This window comes from Capra hircus, chromosome 6 (assembly GCF_001704415.2).
Source record: "Capra hircus breed San Clemente chromosome 6, ASM170441v1, whole genome shotgun sequence".
NCBI classification, from domain to species: domain Eukaryota; kingdom Metazoa; phylum Chordata; class Mammalia; order Artiodactyla; family Bovidae; genus Capra; species Capra hircus.
The window spans coordinates 86,833,853-86,860,747 of record NC_030813.1 but is presented as its reverse complement, the minus strand read 5'-3'; the positions used below and the strand labels follow the sequence as shown (position 1 = coordinate 86,860,747).

At 36.7% G+C, this 26,895-nt stretch overlaps 1 protein-coding gene across 2 annotated transcripts; it reads right to left on the bottom strand.

Annotated features, from left to right (window-relative positions):
- DCK (deoxycytidine kinase) lies at positions 485-26,624 on the bottom strand. Of its 2 annotated transcripts, none has more exons than XM_018049557.1 (7): positions 26,217-26,624; positions 22,513-22,628; positions 10,135-10,244; positions 8,539-8,686; positions 6,842-6,957; positions 4,608-4,698; positions 485-2,395 (listed from the first exon to the last, which is right to left on the bottom strand). In XM_018049557.1, exons 1-7 carry the CDS (start codon positions 26,305-26,307, stop codon positions 2,369-2,371), a joined length of 699 nt encoding a protein of 232 aa, XP_017905046.1. In that variant the 5' UTR covers positions 26,308-26,624; the 3' UTR covers positions 485-2,368. The 2 variants fall into 2 exon arrangements, with proteins under 2 accessions (XP_017905046.1, XP_005681795.1); XM_005681738.3 differs by having other exon boundaries at positions 10,135-10,328; positions 26,217-26,622.

Sequence of the window (26,895 nt, the reverse complement as noted above, 5' to 3'; positions counted from 1 at the left end):
CCTTCTCCTTTAAAATATAACAGACTTAACTTCTGGGAGCTTGGTAAACACTGCTCTAAATTTCAGGCATAGAAGATGAGAAAACTCTGAATGAGGGGATAAGTCTTGTACAACTGATTACCTTCTTAGAAGAGTAAACTATAAAAAGTAGTATATATGCTTTGAAGAAAGATGATTTGATATGGGAGACAGGATCCAACAGATAATGCAGACAGCTAGGCTCAATATTCTTGTGCCCATCCAGTGGTACAGCTTTTGCGTCATGACAAATAGTAATTTTTTAAGCTTCTTTTCAAGTATACAGATTTTAAAAGTCATAAGCTAATCATTTTTAAAGGTTATGGAACATCTCTGAAACATGTCTCCATTTAAAATCAATGTTAATTTATATAAACCACTGTCAACCTTTTTATATTCATAATTTTCTTCAAAAGTATAATAAATTTTAATTCTAAGAAAGATGCAATCATTTCAATGAGTGTAACTCATTAGAATTCAAGAGATTTATATTTATTTATTAAGCAAATATTTAATTTAATAAACAAATTCATTTATATCTAACAAAAACAAATTCATACAATATCATGAGACAAATATTTATGGCAATTATAGGTCTGAAACAAGTCTCTCATTCAAATATCAGTGCATCTAAACTATTTAATTCACTAAATTATTATCTTTTAATATCAAGAAACTAAACACAAGATTTAAAAAGGAAAATGATAGTTTCAAAGTAACTTTCCTCTCATTTAAAAAAACCACAGAGTTTTTCTAAAATGTCAAGTAGAAAGGTTAAATACAAATAAAACACACTGCACATCTTAAACAAAGCTGAAAAAAATCTATACATACAGATCTAAACCTATATATAGAGCTAAAATAAATCCATGCAGATTTTTTAAAATTACAACTATTCTGCACCCTGCCCTCCTTATTAATACGTGTAATTTCTAATCAACAAAACATGATAATGCTTTCAAGATATATAACATAAAGCAAGATCATTTTTATCAGTAATTTCTCTAAAATGAGAGGAAAAAAATACTTAAGATATAATCCGATAGAGCAGCAAAACTATGAAGTGAAGAGCGATGATGTTCTCAAAGTAGAAATGCGTGACTTTTATTTACTTTTAAATAAAACTTTAAAATAGCAGGTTGCCTATTAATCCAGACAGCAGGGAAAGCAGAACAGTGGCAGGAAATAAGAGCTGGGTCTAACTAAGCAGTCTTTACTGCTAAGAAGATAATCCACCTTGTTTTCAGTTTCCTTTTATGCTTCTCACCAAATATAAAGGTAAAGAAAAACTACTCATTTTCAGTACAGCATCAGTAAAAAGTATAATGGAAAAATGGATCCCTCACTGTGTCCCACTAATGTTTTACCTATAAAAATGGTAAGAAATTTAAGGAAAACTGTAATTCCACCTCAAATGATTTAAAGACAATCAGAATTTAAGCCAACTCTTTAACTGGAATAGTAATACTCCATTCTAAAAGAATGGTCTGTGACGGGAAAAAGCAGGCAGTTATTTGAAGTTCCAAATAAATTAAATCTTTATACTCATGTAATAATCTTCAGTTATCTTTTAAGTGTAGCAACATTTCCTCTTTAATCCTCTAAAATCCCATGCAAAAGACAAAGCCTCACTCATATCACACATGTAGAAACAAAGGCAGGAAAAAGACAAAATGACTTTTAAGTTATGTCATTACAAACTGGGAACAAAGTCTAACCTGCTACTCTACAAATGTGTTATGGACACCTTAATAAATATCAGTGAAGTGATTAAATATTAAACCCGATCTTAACTTCCATATCAATTAAGGTGGAAGGGAAAGCACCTGATCAAAAGTATTTGCAATGAAACCTCATAATCCTTTTGTGATGGATTTCTTAAATTTCACTTTTCAATTTTTAATAGATACACTAATTTACTTACACAGGACACATTATCATTTATGTAACATTAAAGTTTCCAGCTAAGAACCTGGTCATTGAGATGAGAAGCACCAGGAAAAAAAAAAGTCAAGTAGCTGAGGAGGATAATAGAGGAAAGACAAAAGGAGATTGGATCCTTTATGATGTAGCTTAACTACTATAACGATTCTGGAACCACCTAATGCCAGAGTCCTTGTAAGGGATACTTATATGTCCTTGTTTCTTTAAATCCACAAAAGAAGAAAAAAAAAAGGTAGTAATAAACTTTTGTATAGGATTCATTAAAAAAAATTTTTTTTCGGGGGGTGGGGGAATAAAAGCAGTTAAAAACTTGGGTTTAGACGAGAGACATATGAAAATGGACCCATGCAGATACACAAAGCTGAAGAAGGTGGAATCATTTGGTTGCGTGTAGTCATCAGCAAGATCACAAAGTGCTCAAAAAGTCTTTTACCTGAGGGAAGGAAAAAAATATTAATGTAATTCCTTGGCTAATTTCAGATACTTCATTTTCCATTAGAAGTATTGAACAGCTGAAGACCTCAACTGTATAAGTAAACTCTATCACAAAGCTACAGCATTTACTTTCAAAAGAAATATTAACAAATACTTGAGTAATAAAAGATGAATGATCCAAAAAGTAATTACAGAAGTTATTAAATTTACATCTGAGATTGATACAGTTCTTTAACAGTCATAATACTAATTTTCTCTTTATAATACCACAGACCCTGACATGTGCAGCTTTAGCACGGATAACATGAGTAATTGCAATGGTTTAAACAACTCTAAAGGTCTTGACTGTGTATGTAATCTATATAATAGATTTACAATTTTTCTGAAGCACAAATGTGAATCATACATAGACTATAAATATTAAAATGTGATGAAAGGTCATTTAAGGAGTGAATGAACCTAACCAAGTGACCAATGTCACAATACAAGATATTGCTCTCTATATATTTTAGACTATAGAGTAATTCTAATGGATAGACAAAAAATTATTACCTTGCAAAAATACATGAAAAAGATAGCAAAATTCTAACACTACTAATTAAAGTAAAATAAATAAGTCTGTGAAATGATGATCATTAATCAAAACTATGAAGTGCTAGCTAAAATGAAAAAGTGACTTTACAGATTCATATAGCTAAAATAATGGTTGGTTTTTAGTATTGCAATGGTTGACTTAATTTTATTTATTTTAACAGTATCACAAGTGAATTCTATCCTATATTTTTAACATCATTAAATTAGTGAAGGTGGAAGTCATTCAGTTGTGTCTGACTCTTTGCCACCCCATGGACTATACAGTCCTTGGAATTCTCCAGAATACTGGAGTGGGTAGCCATTCCCTTCTTCAGATCTTCCCAACCCAGGGATCAAACCCAGGTCTCCTGCATTGCAGGCAGATTCTTTACCAGCTAAGCCACAAGAGAAGTCCTTAAATTAAATTAGTGAAGAGGTCGCTTAAATTTTCCAGATATGCTTTTCTTTGAAAGGCAAAGTATTAGTCACTCAGTTGTGCCTGACTCTTTGGGACTGCATAGACTGTAGCCCTCCAGGCTCCTCTGTCCACGTAATTCTCCATGCAAGAATACTGGAGTGGGTCTCCATTACCTTCTCCAGGGGATGTTCCTGACCCAGGGATTGAACCCACGTCTTCTGCATTGCAGGCAGATTCTTTACCATTGAGTCACCAGGGAACACCACAGGAAAAACAACTATATGCTATAGTAATCTATAATGCTGAGATTTTTCAAAATTCTTAATATACTTTATAAATGTTAAACACCTATTATAATAAAGAGCAGACATTTTATGACAGGAAAAAGAAAAATAAAATTTCTCTCAAAACTAAACAAACAACAAAAAAAAGGGGGCTTTTTCTTTAGATCTTAGATCATTAAGTAAATTAACATGGATAGCTTCCCTGGTGTCTCAGACAGTAAAGCATCTGCCTACAATGTGAGAAACCTGGGTTCAATCCCTGGGTCGGGAAGATCCCCTGGAGAAGGAAATGACAACCCACTCCAGTACTCTTGCCTGGAAAATCTCATGGACCGAGGAGCCTGGTAGGCTACAGTCCATGGAGTCACAAAGAGTCAGACACGACTGAGCAACGACTTCACTATAGGGATATTTATTATACAAATCCCATTACTAGTCTCTCTCAAGTATTCATCAATATATTCTCTTCCAGTCCCTTTATCAATATGAGCACCACTTAATAGAATATAGTCAACTCTAAATACATGGAAGATTAACTCTGATTAAGATAATGACTCAATGATTAGGCAATGCTAAGTCACAGACAAGGCACCAAATAAAACTCAAAACTATAAATCTTTAATAACAAGACTCCAGCTAATATAAAAATGGGTGAGATCCATATCCTGTAATTTTAGAGGGGAGTAAGCAAGAACTTTTGTTAATGTTACTCCTAAAATACAGATGAAGAAACGAAAGGATAAAGAAGGTCTTATTTTATTTAAGGCTACAAATCTAGAAGTTAAAGTTAAGATGAAAATCTAAATAGGCTAAATCCCTCTAAAGCTCTTAACTGTCTTTACTCTGTCATCTCTCATTAGAAGATAATTTTCTCAGAAGTTAGAACACTTTAGACAAAACATTATTTATAATCTTTGTATTCAACATAAATCTACCTTTTCAATTAGACTGTCATGTTTGTCTTTAAAGTCTTCATTAACATCCAGTGTTAAGATAGGCACTTCTTGTAGATAATCAAAGTTGGTTCTGTTCAAAAGGAGAGAGATGAAAAAAATACTTACAAAAAGCAATAAATAAAAGAGAAACACTAAAAACATATACTTATGCCTTCATTTGAAAATCAAAATGTTATCCAGTTTTGTATTAAAATTATCCTGCAAGTACTTCAACTAGCAATGCCTTCTTTCTCACCAAAATTTACTATGCATATCTAAAAATCTCAGATATAAAATGTATAAAGCATTGTGAAATGTCAGTTCAGTTCAGTTGCTCAGTCGTATCCGACTCTTTGCAACCCCTTAACTGCAGCACACCAGGCCTCCCTGTCCATTACCAACTCCCAGAGTTTACCCAAACTCATGTCCATTGAGTCAGTGATACCATCCAACCATCTCATCCTCTGTCGTCCCATTCTCCTACTACCCTCAATCTTTCCCAGCATCAGGGTCTTTTCCAATGAGTCAGCTCTTCACATCAGGTGGCCAAAGTATTGGAGTTTCAGCTTCAACATCAGCCCTTCCAATGAACAACCAGAACTGATCTCCTTTAGGATGGACTGGTTGGATCTCCTTGCAGTCCAAGGGACTCTCAAGAGTCTTCTCCAACACCATAGTTCAAAAGCATCAATTCCTTGGCACTCAGCTTTCTTTATAGTCCAACTCTCACATCCATACATGACCACTGGAAAAACCACAGCCTTGACTAGACGGACCTTTGCTGACAAAGTGATTTCTCTGCTTTTTAATATGCTGTCTAGGTTGGTCATAACTTTCCTTCCAAGGAGTAAGTGTGTTTTAATTTCATGGCTGCAATCACCATCTGCAGTGATTTTGGAGCCCCCAAAAATAAAGTCAGCCACTGTTTCCCCATCTATTTGCCAAGAAGTGATGGAACCAGATGCTATGATCTTAGTTTGTGAAATGTAATTCTCCTGAAAAACCAAAATCACACCAGAAAGTAGGGATGTTTAAAGATGAGAAAACTAAAGATCATGGAGACCATTCTGGGGCTCAGAGATTGTCTAAGATTGCAAACCAATAAGTGAGATGGATTTGAACCAAGATTTGACTAATGATAAAGTACAGTGATCTAAGACACAAATCTGAAATATCTTAAATTCTGTCTGAAAGAGAGTATAGGCATAACTCAGAGATACTGCAGGTGTGGTTCCAGATAATTACAATTAAATGAATATCACAACAAAGCAAATACCACAACAAAGCAAGTAACACATATTTTTTTGGATTCCCCATGGTTACAAAAGTTACATTTACACTATACTGCAGAGTCTGATGATGGGCTGCTGTCTATGGGGTGGCACAGAGTCGGACACAACTGAAGCGACATAGCAGCAGCAGTAGCAGCAGCAGCAGTACAGTAAATGTGTAATATCATTATGTCTAAAAAAAATGTACATAAAAATACTTTATTGTTAAAAATTGCTATCATCTGATGCTTTAGTGAGTCACAATCTTTTTGCTGTTGGAGGGTTTGAAATATTTCAAGAATTTACAAAATGTGACATAGAGACACAACATTAGCAAACGCTGTTGAAAAAATGGTGCTAATAGACTTGCTTGACACAGGGTTGCCAGAAGCCTTCCGTTTGTAAGAAATGTAATATCTGTGAAGCACAATAAACCGAAGTGCTATACAACAAGGTATGAGTGTGTGAGTGTGTGTGTTATTTGCTCAGTTGTGTCCAACTCTTTGCAACCCCAGGGACTCTATCCCACCAGGCTCCTCTGTCCATGTAAATCACCAGGCAAGAATACTGGAGTGGGTAGCCATTCCCTTCTCCAGGGGATCTTCCCAACCAAGAGACTGAACCCAGGTCACCTGCATGGCAGGCAGATTCTTTACTGTTTGAGCCACCACGGAAACCCACAACAAGGTATGCTTGTACCTAAATAATATATACAGATGTATCTCTTACTTTATTCCTTAACGTGAACTCCATATACTATGCTGTAAAGACGACCGGAGGAGATTAGCTACAAAAACTTCAAGAAATTAGGATCTCGTTGCAATAAAGAGAGTCAAAATTCACACTTAATTCTAAGAGCTCTTACATTACTAATATAAATGACTGAAAATAAAAACTGGTACATGTTTTGGATTAAAATTTGATAAATAAATTTAAAATCAACAGTAAATAAGGAAATCTTACTTTAGTGTTCTATGCAGGAGCCAGCTTTCATGCTTATAGTGAAGTTTCTCCAAGTATTCAAGAGGAATGCCTTGTTCTTCGTTTCTTCCCCGTAAATATATTCTATTCAAGCATTTCTAAAAGAAAAAGCAATAAGAAAGGGGTAGGAGGAGTGGTGGAGGCAAGAAACAATTCAATAATTTTCTTGTTAGTTGCCATTAAATTTTTCTTCTTTAGTGTCTATTTATGCTAGCCAAAAATCTCTGTTTTTCCTGGAAAATGGAATAGTTCAACTTCCCCTCCTTGGGTTTTTCACCCATTTGGTGGTTCTAAACCAAGAATTACTCTCAAAAATAAATCAAAATACCTCTATAAACTTTTGGCATCCATACTTGAAATATAAAGTATAAAATAAGTTTGGTTAAAAAAACAAAAAGCACCTGTGATAAACCATGATGCAAAAAAATATGAAAAAGAGTATGTATCTGTATAACTGAGTCACTTTGCTATATCGCAAAAATTAAACACAACACTATAAATCAACTATACTTCAACAAAATTTTAAAAAACATTTTTAACTTTGGCATACAAAATGTGCTTCACAGTCTCTTATAAATCCTCTCTTTTCAAATAAGTAAATGGTCCTCTAATCAAAAGATACCATAAACAATACTGATGAAATAAAGTTTTGTGTTAGACTTTAAGATGTGGACTATGAATGTTTCTGGCAGAATGAAACTATTAGTATTCTTTGTTTTTTCTTCTATATTTGTACTTACTATTTTCATAAATTAAAAACAAAAATTATTTTCAAAAATAAAAGTGAATTTCAAAATTGGTATGGTTAAATTATGGCTTACTTGATACTAAAAGAGGAACAAAATCATTCCTTAGTATCAGAAACCTAGTTTCTTTGAAAATTCAGCTTCAGTAGCAATACAGTATTCTTTCAGACAAGAAGTCATGATATTTACATTCACCAGAGCCTATTTTGTGACTTAGGGAAAGAAAGAGGAATAAAAAACAGAAAAAAATGGGCGTGCAAGCACCAAAACCAGAAACTTCTTAACAAATGTAAGCTTTTATTTAGGTTAGTTTTATGAAAGGCATCTACCTACTGGGTCTTTCTGAATTCATTACATAATTTCATAAGTAAGTAAGAATAGCTCTTTACAATCTATCACAAAAGGCACATTTTCGAGTGAGCTCCCTTAACTCAAAATGGCAAGGGTTCTCTAAGTCTCCTGTCAACTACAGTCACTTCTATCTACCCATTCCAAGACACAATCATAAAGGATTCCTGACATGGATCTCCATCAACTTTGCCACTTATTCAGTAAATATTTATTAAGCTCCGACTATGTACCCAGACCCAGTTCTAGGCCCTGGAAATTCAACAGTAATTAAAATATCCAAAGTCCCAACTCATGAAACCTACATTCCAGGAGCTGCTTGAGCAAATTTCCTAATGTAGCTGTGATAGATAAGAGGCCCTGAAAAAGTCAGGAAGAATAATGAAGACTAGAGCTGAGGAAAAAATGTGGAACTTCCAAATGTGGCCTTGTAGTTTTCTTAGGAAAACAGAATGTTTCTACCTATACACTTGGGAATTTCTAATTTGGAGGTGAGGCAGTTCTACACTGAACTGCCTTCTCTACACACCTGAGGATTTCTATTAATAAGTCTTCAATGGATCCAACAAATTTTTATTGTCTCACCTCAGGAGTGGCTCTAAGATAAATGATTCCATCTAGTTCAAGGCTTTGGCCAAACTGGTTATTCATCCAGTCATGCCAGTCTTGATAAATGGTCCACTCTGTTTCATTCATGCAGTCAGATTCATACAAATTAGATGCAAAAATATACCTGAAAGAGAATCTGTATTAACACAAATTCTTTCCAAAAAGCACAAAGAGAAAATTGATCTACTAAATGGACATGAAACATTCTCCAAAATCCTACAGTAGATAATGCCTTGGTTAGCAAGAAAAAAAAAAAAAACAGGAGTATTTTGAACTATAGAAAGTATGTTCTTGCCAGTGGTTCCCAAAAGTGTGGTGTGAGAACCCCTGGTAGTCCCCAAGACCCTTCCAGCGGTTCTGTTAGAGGCCAGATTACTTTATATACTGTACTTCAACCAAAAGCTTAAATAGCTTAAAAACAGAAGCACAAATGAGACTCCATCTGACTTCAAGTTAGACACTAAAGAGATTTGCATGCTGCTCTTCTCAATCTTTTTTAAAAATCTAATTTCACAATTATCTTTTTCATGTTCATTTGTAATGGATTTACTATTACTAATTTAAAATAAATTAATAAATGTTTCTATATTTCTCAATCTTAATTTCTAATAACATAAATATCAATAGGACACTAAGCTTTTTGGGCTCCTTAATAATTATTAAGAACGGGAAGGGGTCCTAAAGTTTGAGAACCTCAGTTCTGAGCTAACTCTAGTAAAAGAATCCTTACATAATAAGCAGGGTAATTCTGATGCTGCTAAGTCGCTTCAGTCGTGTCCAACTCTGTGCGACCCCAGAGACGGCAGCCCACCAGGCTCCCCCATCCCTGGGGTTCTCCAGGCAAGAACACTGGAGTGGGTTGCCATTTCCTTCTCCAATGTGTGAAAGTGAAGTTGCTCAGTTGTGTCTGATTCCTAGCGACCCCATGGACTGCAGCCTACCAGGCTCCTCCGTCCATGGGATTTGCCAGGCAAGAGTACTGGAGTGGGTTAATTCTAAGCCCCCCTCAGAGATATATGACCTCCTAGTTCCAGGTGCAAGTCTAGAATAGGGATCCAGATTTAACCAGAGCTGATAAGAATTTTAAGAGGACTGGAAGAAATAAAAACTGTGCAAATTTGAAAGAGATGAGATGGTCAGCACACCCCACCAGTTTCCATGGCAGCTAGAAATTATTCTGTTGTTGCTGTTTAGTCAATAAGTCATTTCCAACTCTTTGCAACGCCACGGACCACAGTCTGCCAGATTCCTCAATCCATGGGATTTCCTAGGCAAGAATACTGGAGTGGGTTGCCATTCCCTTCTCCAGGGGATCGTCCCAACCCAAAGATCGACCTCACGTTTCCTGCACTGGCAGGCAGATTCTTTACCACTAAGTTACCAGGGAAGCCCAGAAATTATTCTAGAACTTCCTTAATGCCATTAATATCGAACTGCTGAAGGTATTAAATGTCATTTTCCATCTCAAATCTCTATTACTCTGAGTCTGTTGTTCCTTTGATCCCCAGGAAACAGGGGAAAAAGTCCAGTTCTAAACCAAGATTCCAAATTGACAAGGTAATTTTTATATACCTGTCACTATACACAGATCGTTCAAAAAATAATACTGGTTTCTCTGCATCTTTGAGTTTTCCATTGAGAGCAGCAAGCTGAGCTCGTATTCGACTGAGGCAGGCATATGACTGGAAGGTAAAAGACCATCGTTCAGGTTTCTCATACATCATCTGAAGAACATTCCCGCCACTTTTCTGAGATGTTGTCAGTTCCTATTTTGAATTTGAAAAAAGAGACAAAAAGCAAAGTAATGATCAATAGGGCTATTTTACTATTTTTAAATTAAAAAAATAGTTGGATTAAAAAAAAAAAAAGACCCAATCAAAAAATGGGTAGAAGACCTGAATATACATTCTTACAAAGAAGATATACAGATGGGTAATAGTCACATGAAAATATGCTCAAAGTGGCTAATTTGGAAAAATGCAAATCAAAACAATGATATTAACATCTACCTCTGGAAACAGTGAAATCACTTATTGTTCTTACAAAACATCACAAAAGTTTACTAGTAACATGTTTCACAGATTTGTTCAGATTTCTAGCCTAGCACCTCCTCTGGACAGAGTACTATGTGTTTAAGTAACTAAATAGGAAAGGTCATCTTAGGTCCCTTCCAGTATTTCTTTCACACTGAAAAATTCCTGTGATACCTATGCAGTATCTATTCGCTAATCTCTCTTCAACCACAGCATCCACTTGACTACTCTATATGGCTAATTTCTTGTTAGTAGATTTTTATATAGTCTGAATTAAAGTAGTTTATGCTAGGGAACATCTGATTTAATCCATTATTTATTTTTTTTTAAAGAGGCTTAGCACCCTAGTTCAGTTCAGTCGCTCAGTCATGTCCGACTCTTTGCAACCCCATAACCGCAGCACACCAGGCCTCCCTGTCTATCACCAACTCCCGAAGTCCACCCAAATCCATGCCCATTGAGTTGGTGATGCCATCCAACCATCTCATCCTCTGTCGTCCCCTTCTCCTCTGCCTTCAATCTTTCCCAGCATCAGGGTCTTTTCCAATGAGTCAGCTCTTCACATCAGGTGGCCAGAGTACTGGAGTTTCAGCTTCAACATCAGCCCTTCCAATGAACACCCAGGACTGATCTCCTTTAGGATGGACTGGCTGGATCTCCTTGCAGTCCAAGGGACTCTTAAGAGTCTTCTCCAACACCATAGTTCAAAAGCATCAATTCCATCAGCTTTCTTTATAGTCCAACTCTCACATCCATACCTGACCACTGGAAAAACCACAGCCTTGACTAGACGAACCTTTGTTGACAAAGTAATTTCTCTGCTTTTTAATATGCTGTCTAGGTTGGTCATAACTTTCCTTCCAAGGAGTAAGCGCCTTTTCATTTCATGGCTGCAATCATCATCTGCAGTGATTTTGGAGCCCAGAAAAATAAAGTCAGCCACTGTTTCTACTGTTTCCCCATCTATTTGCCATGAAGTGATGGGACCAGATGCCATGATCTTCGTTTTCTGAATGTTGAGCTTTAAGCCAACTTTTTCACTTTCCTCTTTCACTTCCATCAAGAGGCCCTTTAGTTCTTCACTTTCTGCCATAAGGGTGGTGTCATCTGCATATCTGAGGTTATTGATATTTCTCCCAGCAATCTTGATTCCAGCTTGTGTTTCCTCCAGCCCAGCACTTCTCATGATGTACTCTGCATATAAGTCAAACAAGCAGGGTGACAATATACACCCTAAATGGTACACTAAACAAATCTCTAATTTGCAAAAGATACAGAAAGTAATTTTGAGCATCTATCCATTGCCATTTCACTACTACAGGTCAAAGTCAGCAAATGCTAACATTTCAGGCTTACAAATCAAAACAAAGGGGGGTAAACAGAAAGAAGCCACTGAAATTTCTTCCTCAGAGTGACAGATCTATTAAACAGATTAAATTTATTAAAGTAGATTAAAATTGATCAAAATAGATTGCATGGTAACAATATATTAGAAAACTTTTGATATTAGAGTTGTCAGACTAAGAAAGAAAAAACAAAACCGAGGACCCAGGGTTCATCAGCCTTTTCTATATTAAGCTATATAAAGGTTCTCCCCAAAGCTGTACAGCCTTAAACTTGTTTACTAACTTTTAAGGAATAAAATATGACTGCTTAATCCCTATTCTCAATCCTAGGTCAAATAAATGCCCCTGAACACTTTCTGAAAGTTCATGCTCAAAGTAGGTGTTTTTCCTCTGAGGGAGGAAAAAAAACAATTTAGAAGTGTAAATACTACAACGGATCTTAAAGTTTCAGTTAAGAACTAAAAACCACAGAAACACATGGCACTCTGAAGCAGAATTTACATTTCATACCACAAACCACATAATTAAGTGAAACTTCTTCTCAAAATTGGAAGGAAAAGAAAAACATAAAACGGCAAGAGGCCAACAGTCAACAATAGGTCTGTTTAGAAACACTGAGCAGATGATGAACTGAAATAAAGGTGTAACAGTTGTCTTCTCAAGCTGCTTAAAGAATAAATATAATTTTATTAGAGTTTCAAGGACTTTTGTTAATTTAGTTATGAATGGATTGTCTACTAATTCACCATCCTCCAGGGAGAAAATGTTTCATACAAGTGAATGTTTCCAGCTAAATACAACCAAAACTTCTCTTTAGTTGGTTTTATAAAGAGGACACTAGTGTATATTTTATTTTCCTTCCCTGGTAAACATGGCATTTTGAAAATTACTCTCAGTAACAGAGACAACTTTATGAACACTGTTGGTGGATTTATGAGAGAAGGTAGCTAAACACAAGCTGCCATTAACACACATGAAAATATCCAGAACAATAAATAAATAAGTATCAGGCACAAGAACACCAATATGAAAAGATACATGTACTCTATGCTCATTGCAGCATTATTTACAATAGCCAAAATATGCAATAACCTAAGTGTCTGGCGATGGAAGAATGGATAAAGATATAGTATATCCATACAATGGACTACAACTTGGCCATGACAGAAAACAAAATCTTGCCATTTGTAACATTAATGGACCTTGAGGGTATTATGCTAAGTGAAACCAGTCAGACAAAAACAAATACCATATGATTTCATTTACGGGAGGAATCAAACAAAGCAAAACAAAAACCCAGACTCACAGATACAGAGGACAAATAGGTGAAAGGGAGGTAGTGGGTAGCTGTTGAAATGGGAAAAAGGATCAAGAGGTGCACACTTTCAGTTATAAAATAAATAAGTCATGGGGACGAAAGGAATGGAGAAAGGAGAATAAAGGCAATGACAGGGTATTAACTTTGTATGGTAACAGATGGTAACTAGACTTACCGTGATCATCTCACCATGTATACAAATGTTGACTCACTATATATTGAACATATGAAACTAACACAATATTATGTGAATTACATCTGAAAAATATACTTAAATATTAAATACACAAATGTTAAATTATTAATTTTCAAATAATAAAAAATATAGGTTCAACAGGTTTTTCACTTCGTTAAAGGATTAGATGTATTTGATACTAAAAAAGAGGGACAGAATAGTAGTGGTATTCATGTATTATGAAATTCTCTGCAGTACAAATGTTCATTCAAAACACAAAATTTAAGTCTTGATTTAGTCTGCTCTCTTCCTGGTTGCATTATCTTGGCTTTCATGGCATATTTTTTAGAAAGAATATGCTTAGAAATGTGAACACAAAGGGCATATCTAAGTTTTCCTAAAAGTTTATTTTTTTATTGTGTTAAATTAGAAAATAGACACTATCTATTGAAGAACTAATAAGTTCATTACTCAAAATATCCCCTCATAAGAAAATACACTTCAATTGTAATGATAATTACAATAATATCTACCATTTATTATCTATTTTATACCAGAGACTATATAAAAAGATTATATACATTATCTCAACTCTATGAAATAGTCATTACTGACACTATTTTATAGGTTTAAGAAATGCGGTTCAAAAAGGTTGAATAACTGATTAATATCAATAAATCTAGTAAGCAGCAAAACTAGGATTCAAGCCTAAGACTGATTCTAAAGCCATATTTTTTCCAAAACGTTGCTCTGCTGTTACATACTGAAGTTACATCTATAAACAAAGTGTTCGATGCTCAGTCCTGTCCTCCTCTTTGCAACCACATGGGCTATAGCCTGCCAGGCTCCTCTATCCATGGAATTTTCCAAGCAAGAATACTGGAGTGTGTTGCTGTTACCTTCTCCAGGGGATCTTCCAGACCCAGGGATCAAACCCAGGTCTCCCGCACTGCGGGCAGAATCTTTACCTCTAAGCCCCCAGGAAAGCCTATATCCTTATCTATAAACAATACTTACATTTGATTTCTTGAAGGGAGATATTCAGATACTATATGGGTAATTTAACTGGTGCTGGTGTTCTGTATTTTAATAATTTTATCTCAGATAGGGATAGCTTTACATAGTTAAACAAGAGAGAATTCACCAAAGACATAAACACAAAGTTATCAGTGAAAATACATGTGAGTTATTTTTATAAATAAAACTAACCATGAAAGACAATTTTTTGTCTTTATCACTGTCTAGGCTATTTCAAGTTATCTTCGGTGCACAAATACCTATTACCAAAATAACCATTAACTTTATTCTGTTTTGTTTTTCACCAGATCACATGGCTTGTGGGATCTTAGTTCCCTGACCAGGATTCCCCTGCAATGGAAGCCTAGTCCTAACACTTCACCCCCAGGGAATTTCCTAAAATAACCATTAACTTTAAAGTAAACTTCAACAACTTCCACATAATTTAACTAAACAGGGCACATTTGAGTTTAAGTTACATTAACAAATAAATTTAAGGTATTTCTATTTGGAAACTATGGTGGCAGAAACTACTACATGTTCCATAAAACCAGGCTGTTTTCCTCCTGGACACACAGCTAGGCTTTATTCCCCAGTCTTCCTTGTAATTAACTGTAGCCTTGAGACTCAGCTCCAGTCAGTACAAATAGGGCAGAAGCAATGTATATCATGTCCAGGCAAGGCCCATAAAAACCTCTCAAAGGCGATGATTCTTTGTTTATTCTTTGTTCATCAACTGGAAGCAAAGGACATCAAGGCTCTAGAGCAGAGGTTTTCAACTTCAACTCCAGGGCAGGGGTATCAAAGCATGGTCCCTATTACATCAGCATCAACATCACTTCTGAACTTTCAAGAAATGCAAATTTTCAGCACCCCTGCCAGACCTATTAAACCAGAAACTGGGGGTGAGGCCCAAATCTTCGCTTTACCAAGTCCTCCAGGTGACTCTAATGAACACTAAGGTTGAAGCACTGTCTGAGGGGTTAGATGAGCCACACTCATGGGTCTCTGAGTCACAGCACGGTATGCCATTCACTCAATATCATCTTTCTAGTAGTCATGCATGGATGTGGGAGTTGGACCATAAAGAAGGCTGAGTGCTGAAGAACCGATGCTTTCGAATTGTGACGCTGGAGAAGATCCTGCAAAGTCCCTTGGACAGCAAGGAGATCAAACCAGTTAGCCCTAAAGAAAATCAACCCTGAATACTCACTGGAAAGACTGATGCTGAAGCTGAAGCATCAATACTTTGGCCTGCTGATACAAAGAGCCAACTCATTGGAAAAGACTCTGATGCTGGGGAAGACTGAAGGCAGGAGGAGAAGCAGGCCACAGAGGATGAGATGGTTGGAAAGTACCACTGACTCAATGGACACGAGTCTGAGCAAACTTCGGGAGACAATGAAGGACAGGAAGCCTGATGCTTGACTCCATGGGGTTGCAAAGAGTCGGACACAACTTCGCAACTGAATAACAATAACACAGCAGCAAGTGTTACCTTAAATTTATCTGATATATTTAATAAAATCTATCAGAAGTGAGCTTGGTTCATTTGAAAAACAGGATCAATTTGCTAGGCACTGTGAATAATAGTGAAATAAAATAGGGTATAAATGCAAAATTAAGTAGGTTTGTTACAAAACAGATAGTGAACAGAAGTTTGAAGACTTTTCTGAAGACACTTGAGGACAATATGCTAGGTGAAATAAGCCAGTCACAAAATGGCAAATACTGCATGATTCACTTACACGAGGTCTCTAAAGTAATCAGATTCACAGACACAGAAAGTAGAATGGTGGTTACCAGGAGCTGGGGGAAGGGAGCAAAGAAGAGTTGTTTAATGAATATAGAGTTTCAGTTCTGCAAGATGAAAATTTCTAGAGACCTGTTCCATAGCAATGTAAATATCCTTACTACTACTACTACTGAGCTGTATGTTTAAAAATCGTTAAGATGGTAAAATTTATATGTATTTTTTACCACAAAAAAACAAAAATCACACAAAGACTACAGGTCTTTTATTTGGATTTCCTAATAAATGTCATCTCTCTTGCCCAAAGAAAGTCCAAAATTTGCTACATGAAAATAATTTAGAGGATCAATCTTGACTCATCACCTAATCAAAAAAATAATAATCAGCTGGTTGTTCTAAAAATGCACATGCTTAAATTAAAAATAAATTAAAAACCTGTAACACAATTTTACAGCTTTGAAGATGCTACTTTTTGGCTTAGTTTAACATTGCACTGAATTAGAAAATTAACAGTAAGCCAGGATACCATTTTCTAGTTCTTCAGGATAATCAAAGTAAGAGCCCATACAAAAATATTTTCTTCTGATCTTATGCATGAAAGTTTTGAAACTGCCGGTTTTCTGAATGCAATTAAGAATAAAATATTAGAAGTTCTATCAAAAAAATACTGTGTATCATCTTTGCCAAATTGAGTGTAATTTTAGTGTTTTTTCTCTCCAGAAAGTATTTAGATATAAAATATGAATGCCTCAGGGTCAAACTACATTAAATAAAAACTAATAGAACATCTCTATAAAGCAGTTTAGCTACATTCACTTTAAAAATTCTGTATCCGCAGGCCAACTTAATTACACTTTTGAAAATTTGTCTTAAAGAAATAATCCAAAACACAGATTTACCCACAAAGATGGTTATCACATTTCTAAGGAAACAGGCTATCATTCTACTATTTATTAGGCACTTAAGTAAGTAAGTAATGGTACATGCACACAATAAATTAGGCTGACTTTATAAATCATTTATAGTAAACTTCTAATAACTTTTTTGTTATGTTAATAACATTTTCAATTTCCTTTGACATAAACATTATAAGGAAGAAAAGCAAAGTAAAAAATTATGTATTGTTGATTCAAGTAAGATCTAAGTTAAGTTTTACTTCCCTCCTTGGTAGTCCATGATATCATCTTAATTTTGAACAATAAGTACATACTACTTCATATTCTTTAAAATTATGTATCTCCACTCACCTGCCAAAGTTGGATATAATAAATTATCATCTCAACTATATAAAAGTTACATATGGGGTGGTGGTATTACGGTTAACTTTAACCTGTTTTTGTATTTATATCTATAATTCACTTCATGACAGAATACTCCATGACTTTACAGAAAGCACAGATTATTGCCAAGATGAGTAAAAATGAGAGTTATCAAGTAGAGATACAAAGTCATTTATCTTTTACTTCTAATCTAACCTTTGAAACATTGCAAGTTCAAATCAAGTTAAGTTTGGTCAAAAGAACCAGAGTCTACTAAACAAGATAATCATAAAAGGATTGACAAAAGTTAGGCGATTTCAAAGGGTATGAGTGGTATTTTATCAAGCATTCTTAATTAATTTTCAAGAATGATTTATCAAAAAATTTCTATTATTTCACAGATAAGTATATTTTATCCTTTCTTTCTCAGAGTTACTAATTTTTCAGTGACTTCTCAGTGGTAAGAAGTGTTAGATGACAGAGAAATAACATTTCACGATAAATAACAAAGATCTCTCTAAAGAATTCAGCTCACTAAGAAAAACAGTAAAAACATCTTCCTAACCATCTGTATATCTCAAAAATAAGCTAAAAGAAAGCAACTCAACCAAAGTTTTTGGGCCTAAATAGTAACATAAATCACCAAATAAACTACACTGCTATTTGAAATAAACCTTTAACACAAAGACTGATAGTCATCCGGGTCATATGATTTAAAGATAATTTACCATAGGAGGGGGAAGGTGGGGAAGTTACATAATCTTTTTAGGTACTTTTTGACTCTTCATTTTGCTAAAATTGGTGGCAGCACATCGGTAGTACAGCAACACTTCAGCCACTAGGTGGCAGGTGAAAAAACAAAACCAGCTAAACACGCAGGTGCAAATTAAAGCAACTGACTAGGGGAAGAGATCAGAGGCACTGAAAACCCAACATTTCCCATGCTACAGCTACTGCCAAGAAGTGTGATTACAAGGAGAACATCCAAAGTGGGACTGGCCTTACCAGAGTCATGTCTGAAGACAGTCTACTTCTCACCACTGGCAGCATGCTAAGGAAGCTGCAATTTGGACAGTGTGGTTCATATCAAAATCCCAAGGAAGAGGTCAGGGATAGGTCTCGGAAAGAAGGGCCCCAGGATGAAGGAAGAAACTCCATTTCTTGAGGTGCAGGAAAAAATAAGATACTGGGAACACATCCACCCATTACTACCCTCATATTCCACCACCTTACCCCCAAAATACTACCCTCCAGTCTGAAACTTCATCTAGAAATACGCAGGATTAACAATATAATAGCCTTAAGTACACACACACACACACACACACACACACAAATAACATTATCCTCCAAGAATGTACACCAAAATCCAATGTAGATAATCAAATCGTAACATAGCAGACACATGACTGGATTACAGGAAACTGATGAATGTATTTAAAAAGGCCTATGTTAACATTAACTGTGTTGGATCGTCTACATGGTAGTTAGAAAGAAAGTTTGAAATTTTGACTGTGCTATACAAGAAGAAAACGCTCCAGCCCATAAACATGAATATTAGATCCATGAAACCAATGTGGAGACAGATGCATCAATGCACCATAGTCTGATGATGTCAGTCACTAAGATAAATATAACTAATTCCCCTGAGCACTGATTCTAAGCTTAAGAGACAACCTTATTATAAATTGTCTCCCCATGTACATTAATGCAAAATTTTCAACCTCTCCTCTCCAACACAACTAAAGGGTTCAACACACTCCTAACACTAACAGTGATTTACTAGGGTTCTCACTATTAACCAGGAGGCATCTCACATATTAAAATTCTCAAAGGATTGTTTGCTGTTTGAAAAAGAACCCCAAGTCTTCGAGATCCAGAGTTCATTCTACTGGGCATATATAGAAAATGAACTGACCTACTTCAATGAATCTAATAATTACATTTCTCTCTGCAAACCAAAATTTTTGACATTTTGGTTTTTGTATATGCTCCTGTGTGCTTGGTTAACATTCGGTATACTGGGAATTCACTGGTGCTTAGGACTCTGTACTTCCATTGCAGTGGGCATGGGTTCAATTCTTGGTAATTGGTTGGGGAACTAAGATCCTGCAAGCTGCGAGGCACAGCCCCCACCCTCCCCCCAAAAGTAAGGTACACTGAAAGGCAGAAACATTTAGTATGCCAACAAACCAGTTACATGTATTTAGTATGAGTTAGAAGCTATGATATTAAAATTAGAAGTGGAAGTGTTAGTCACTCAGTCATGTCCACCTCTTTGTGACCTCATGGACTGTAGCCCGGCAGGCTCCTCTGTCCGTGGAATTCTCCAGGCAAGAAATACTGGAGTGGGTTGCCTTTCCCTTCTCCAGGGGATGTTCCCAACCCAGGGATCAAACCCGGGTCTCCAGCACTGCAGGCGGATTCTTTACTGTCTGAGCCACCAGGGAACGGAACTTCAATGAAGGTCACCTAAGCCAATCTAGTCTAACATTCTCTCAATAAAAGAATGCTTTCTGTATTTACACTGGTTTAATTTGGCTACTTTCTACCTAACCCCTGAGAAATAACTGCACTCATAGTTGACCCCAGAAATGAGGAGGAGAAAGATTATTTTTAGAACACAGGTCTCTCATTCCTGAATAAAAGCACATTTGAGTAGGGCACTATCAAAGAGGCAACAAGACATACTTCAGGAGGTAAAAATGTAGAGTGAGCGAAGACCAAATATCCAAAACAAAATGGGCAAAAGGATCTGAAAAGGGACTTCACAAAAGAAATCCAAGTGGCAAATAAATTAATTAAAGGAGCACAATTTCATTAGCAATCAGGGAAATACAAATTAAAACATAAAAGATATTAAATGTTCATCAGAATGATAAAATTTAGGAAGCTGGACAACACTAAATATTGGCAAAGGAATGGACTAATGACATCTTGTGTACACTGTAGGGAATGTAAAGCAGTAAAACCACTTCAGAAAATAGGCATCATACACATACCCCACCACAGAGTAATTTAACTTCTTATTCCAACAGAAACTCTTGCATGTGTAGGCCAGGATTCATATTCATAACATGGCTGTTTTCACAGCAACTAAACTAGGAATCACTTAAAAACCAATCAAAGGTATAGAATGGACAAAAAATAATAATATATGAATACAACTGAATACCATACGGCAATGCAAATGAACAAGCTATAGCTGCATGCAACAATACAGACAAATTTCACAAACTTATTAAGCAAAAGAAGCAAGAAGAAAAGGAATGCAAATGGATATCTTTATATAAAATTAAAAAACAAACAAAACTAATTGTATTTCTTAGAGATATGTTCACGTACTTTAAATTCTTTTTAGAAAGCAGAAAAATCATCACAAGAATAACAAGTTATTTTATGTGAATGATTACCCCTAGGAGTTATTATCCTTGGGAAGGAGATAATGGGACCTGAGAAGAACAGGGACTTTTTGAACAAGAAGGTAATGGTCTATTTCTTGACCTGAATGACGGTTACAAGGATGTTAGCCTTCAAACTGTTCTTCAACCTGTACATAGGTTTCATATACTTTTCTATTAGTTGTATCATATGTCAAAAAAAATGCTGAAAGAAGCAAATAAATTTACCCATCTAAAACTCTGCTGCTGCTGCTGCTAAGTTGCTTCAGTCGTGTCCGACTCTGTGCGACCCCATAGACGGCAGCCCACCAGGCTCCCCTGTCCCCGGGATTCTCCAGGCAAATACACTGGAGTGGGTTGCCATTTCCTTCTCCAATGCATGAAAGTGAAAAGTGAAAGTGAAGTCGCTCAGTCGTGTCTGACTTAAAACTCTACTTAAGGCTAATTCTGCCTTTCCTCAAAGACCAGACTGAAAGATCATTTCTTAAGAACATGAAGTCCATATAGAAGGGAAATCCTTTCAGGATTTAGTCCTGGATTATTCAATGAATTACAATGTAGTGAGCTGCTAACCACGCTTAGTAAACAAGTATGTGAGAAAACACTTTCAGTTATACAAAATCAGTATCCTCAAAGTCTGCACAGTTATCTTGGTTAGTGATTCCTCCCTATATATATGATTTACATTTTAAACATTCAATTATTATTCCTAGAGTTCTCATAACAACAGCTACACTTTTAAACTAAACTTTTTTTCCAATACCTCTGTCCTCCTCAGACTAACAAAGTAAGTTTCTAGCACACATTTCCATTTTTCCATTTCTGCTATGCTGCTTTCAATTTCAATTCTCATTTCTGCAGAAATGAAAATCTTAATAATCAGATCTCATTGCTTCTTCATATATATATATACACACGTATGTGTATACACACACACGTATATGTATACAATAATAAAAAGTTTTCTGTAAAAAATGGAATGTAACTATTATTTCCTCTTCCTCATTTGCAATGTAGGATGGCTAGTGCTGGGAAACTGAAACTTGTGTCCAGGTAAAAGTCTGACAAGAATGAAAGTACAAAACTAAATGGCTGTCTAAGATAAAAGTCTTAAAATATAAACTAACAAAATTCAGCTATGGAGTAGCTGTTTTTGCTTTTCTTGTTTATAAACAAAATGTAAAAAGACACTCAAAGAATTTACATTTTTTAAAACATTTTAATTAATTTTTAAACTTTTAAAATTCTACTTAGCCGCAATGCAGTGCATAATCTTAAGCACATAGTTCAGTGAATGTCTAGACATATATATATGGAAGTGAAAGTCGCTTAGTCATGTACGGCTCTTTGGGACCCCACGGACTATATAGTCCATTGAATTCTCTAGGCCAGAATACTGGAGTGGGTAGCCTTTCCCTTCTCCAGGGGATCTTCCCAATCCAGGGATTGAAACCAGGTCTCCCGCACTGCAGGCGGATTCTTTACCAGCTGAGCCACAAGGGAAGCCCTTGTGTTTTGAAGATACAGACTTAAAGCTATATTTAAAAGCTTTATTGGAAAAGGAAAAACCAAATAACAAAAAAAACCCCAAGGTTATAATTGTTTGTCTAAACCAAAATTCTTTATTAACTAAAGTTTATTTTCATACCTCAAATTCATTCTGAGTACTCTGAACATTGCACCACCTGGCAACAGGTTCAGGCACCACTTCCCAGTCCTCACAGACTTGTTTCAGGATATTCACAAACGTTGACTTTCCAGCAGCTGATGTGAGAAGAAAAGTGAAATTGAGGAAGGAAACAAAAATGCGAAGACAGTCATCAGCTTTTACAAAATTTATAATAGCAAACAATACAAAAAAGAAAAACATTCAATTTTCTAAACTCACTCAGATTTTTTTTTTAATGAAAAGTTAGAGTCCCTGACCACCTGTATTAATAAGCACATCTGTTTGTTAATGTTTTAAGTTTACCAAAGCCATGGAACAGAATTTTAGAAATCTAAGACCTAGATTTACTTTCCTTAAAAAAAAACAATTAGAAATAACTTTGTGGGAAGTAATTAAGGGTATTCTCCCACTTAATTAAGTTTGCAATTTGGGACCAAGTCATTGAATCTCTAAGAGCCTGTTTCCTCGTAATATAATGGAGACTATAATAACAACACCCTCCTCATAGAAACTGTTGTGATAAATAAACTGTCACTACAGTGACAGTCATTCCAGTCTCCAGCACTTTCAAAATTCTCCTCTTTATTGGCTCTATTCATTCAACTTACAAACAAACTTGGGTCTTTCTGATCTAAAACTAATCTAGAAACAACCAAGTAAACCAAAAAATTAATATAAAGATGCATCTAATCCACAGAGTTTCAGGATGGGAAATAATATGATTACTATTGTATGATACTAATTATCATATGACACTCTGGCTAACAGAAATTATAAAAATATTTTTGCAAAGTACTTCCTACAAGCAATAGCCATGTTTCTGCTGTTTCCCTTTCACAGTCCTGGGCACTCTATCCAACTCCTTTAAAAAAAAAAAGTTGTTATGTAGTTTATTTCTCCCTGATCATTCACTAGTTTCTGAAATATCTAGGAGGAAAAAAAGAAAACAGTTCAGATGTAACCAAGACATATATTCTCTATTTTAAAATTATCTGGGAATTCATTCAATTTAACAGTAAGGAGATTCTTGACCAAGAATTTGACAGAGTGTAGCAATACTCTTAATGACACCACGCCCTTCCTATCTGAAGTCACCAAATATGATTATATTAGTCATCTTAGTCAGCATGTTTTCTCTCTTTCCGTATATATGACAAAGGCACACACACATAGATAAATCTATTTTAAAAAAAGCAACAGCAGCAAAGCTTCCTCTTCCTTATAAATTGGATGCAAAAAGGCAAGAAGAACTTACTTTTGACTTGGAGAACTATAATCAAACTTAAAATATTACACAGGTCAATAGAAAAAAACAAACAGCTGAAAGAATTTTAAAGGATCACTCAGAGAAAAAAAAAGGGGATGGTCAATCAGAAACTAACACTGAGAATAGTTGAGAAGCAAAACATGAAAGTCATATTATCACCACAGAATAGACAGAAAATCTTTTAAGGATAAACTAGATGATCATCAGGTTTAATCACAGGAAAAATAATGGGGACCACAGATTTCACGTGAAGAGGGTAAACACAGAGACTCTTAAGGCATTTAGAAGAATGGTGAATGGAACCATGTAAAACGCTCACCATTCATTCATTGAGTTAGATGGAGGAAAGGAAGAAAATTTGAGTGGGTAGCCATTTCCTCCTCCAGGGGATCTTCCCAACCCACAAACTGAATTAAGTCTCCTGCATTGGCAGGCAGATTCTTTACCACTTACTTACAGCTTACTTGGGTCTAGCAAATAAGGCAGAGAGGCACGTGAACAACAGTACAAGAGCATTAATAAAGAGGAACGGACAAAGCCACAGTATCAGGGAAAACTGTTAAGTGGTGAGGGACATATACCATCCAAATAGCAAAATAGCAAACAGTTGTTTTACAGAAATGCAGTGTTACCAGATCTTCAGATTTTTCAAGAGAAGCCAAAAATCTAGATGTTAATGGGAAATCTCAACATTTGTAAATGCCAGTAACTAATTAAAAAATTATTTTTTCAAATTTGGGCAGGCCAATATTGTGTAAGTGCAGGCCATGAGTTTGCAACTCCTTCCAGTGTTAAGTCATCAGGGAAGTGAGAGATTTAAGCGGGGGTGAACACAATCATATTTGTATATAGAAGGGAAACTCTGGGAGAGTTTAAAGAAACTGGAGATGGGGTGACAAATTAGGAAATTATTTCAGGTGCTAAGAAGATTAAAACATGCTCGGAAGGAAGTAAATTTCTAGGTATGATACATTGCTTAACTGGATTTAGGAAAGGGAAGGAATTGTGGTATAGACGTGAGAGGCTGTTCATTCAAATTTACTTTTGAAATGGCTTTGTTCAACTACTTCCTCCTTTTTTAATATATGGTATTCTATACCAATAAGTAGCTGTGTAAAATCACACTAGTAAACATTCATCTTCAAAGAATGTATCCTTCCCAGCTAAGAAATGAGAGTCTGTTACATGGATTTTTCCAACTGTGGTCTCAACAATGGAGCAAAGAAACAAAATGCCCTCCTTGAGGCTGTATTCATTTTTTTTTTATTACTTGCAATGCTGCTAAAGCACCTGTCTACGCTGCCTTTTTAAAATACAAGTTCTTTGAACATGGTAAGAATTTTAAAAACTTGCTGTATGCATGAATGGCCAGTACCTAACTTGGAACCAAAAAAAAAAAAAAAAATCCTATCAAAACAGGAAGCATCAGGCATAGGTTTCCGGAGGTAAGAAATAGAGAAAAATCGGAAGTTCTCGTGTATCTTGTAAAATGACATCTGGATTAAGAACAGAAATAGTTGTGGTCTTTGAATCATAACCCAATGTTCACTTGGATGTTGGCTGGGGAGTGATCCATGTTGCCAAGATCATTTAAAAACTCTTTCCTTGTTCTTGAATGTTTACAGCAACTTTATTCATAACCTAAACACTGGAAAAAATCCAAATGTCCACAAGTGGGAGAGATAAACTGCGGTATACCCATGCAATGGAATACTAGAAATAAACAAACAAAAACACAAACGCACAGATACAAGCAGCATGAATAAATCTAAAAGCATTTGCTAAATCAGAGAAGCAAGACACAAAAGGCTACACATTATGATTTCATTTACATGACATTCTGAAAAAGGCAAAACTGTCAGAAATCACACCACTGCTTGTCAGGTGATAGAAATGGAGAGAGGGATGACCACAAAGAAGTACCAGGAAACTTCTTGCAGCGATGGAGATGTTCTGAATTGTGATTCTGGTGGAGGTAAATTATTATTGTGTTTGTCAAACCTCATAGAGCTCTAGACCTAAAAAAAGGATCATTTGGCCTATGTAAATTGCACCTCAAGCACTGACATACAGACACATCATTAAAAACAAACAGAACAAAACCATTCCCTTTGCACTATCCCAACGAAGAGGCTGAAAAGGACTCCAAGCGCGTCTCACAAGGCCCGGAGGCCTAGGCCCGCGGCCAGACGCCCAGGGGCTGAGACCACCCTCGGGGCATGGGAGGGAAGCTGGGGAGGGCAGAGAGGGCTGCTTTCGGACTCAATTTAGGAATTCGGGGTCGCGTCCACAAGCGCAGGAGCAGACTAGGAAAAATCCACCCAGAGGAGTAGCAGGGATGCGGCAACGGGGCGCTTCAGCCCCCGCAGCCGCGACTACCCCTGCTTTGGGTCCAACATCTCCCGAAGCCCCTTACCGATGTTCCCTTCGATGGAAATTTTCTTGATGCGGGTCCCCTCAGAGCTGGCTGCGGGAGACGGGCAGCTTCTCTTGGGTGGGGTGGCCATGCCTTGTCCTGTTGGCAGCCCCGAGCTCTTCAGTCAGGGAGGGCTTGGAGGTGGTCGCAGGTGCGCGCGCCGGGGTTCACGCCACCGCGGAACTCGCCTTGACTGCAGGCTGAACTCTCTCCAGTCCCAGACTCTCCGGCCGGCGGATCGGCGGGTTTGATTTTGGCGCGCGGAGGCTGCACTCGATGGGGGAGGGACCGCGGGGTGGCCGCCCGCCCAGTGGGGAAGCCACGCCCCCGCCCTCCCCTAAATCGGCGATTCCACCAAGGGCCCCTCGGCCTGCACCCGCCATAGGAGGGACTCCTGCGTGCGCACCCGGCACTTCGGGTCAAGGGGAAACAAGGGGCGGGGCCGCGCGCGCGCAGGCGCGTCTCTTCCCAGAAGAGGGGGGGCGTTCCCTGAATGCTCCGAGAACTCAGGGCGGGTGCCCAAGGTGGAAGGGCTCTCGAGGTTGAAGGGCTGCGCTTCCCCTCGTTATCGAGGGCGGCCGGACTCTGGGGAACTCGCTTTTCCCGTGGGGCTTGTGGTTTATGAACCTCTGGACCGAACTGGTTGAGCTTGAAGCTTTGAACACTTCAGGGGAGAGGT

Coding starts and splice junctions, on each gene's coding strand:
- DCK (XM_005681738.3), bottom strand. CDS start 26,307: ATGGCCACCCCACCCAAGAGAAGCTGCCCGTCTCCCGCAGCCAGCTCT. Junction 22,629..26,216: donor TTCCATCGAAGGGAACATCG/GTAAGGGGCTTC, acceptor TTCTCACATCAG/CTGCTGGAAAGTCAACGTTT. Junction 2,396..4,607: donor ATGACAGTCTAATTGAAAAG/GTAGATTTATGT, acceptor TCCTTCCCTCAG/GTAAAAGACTTTTTGAGCAC.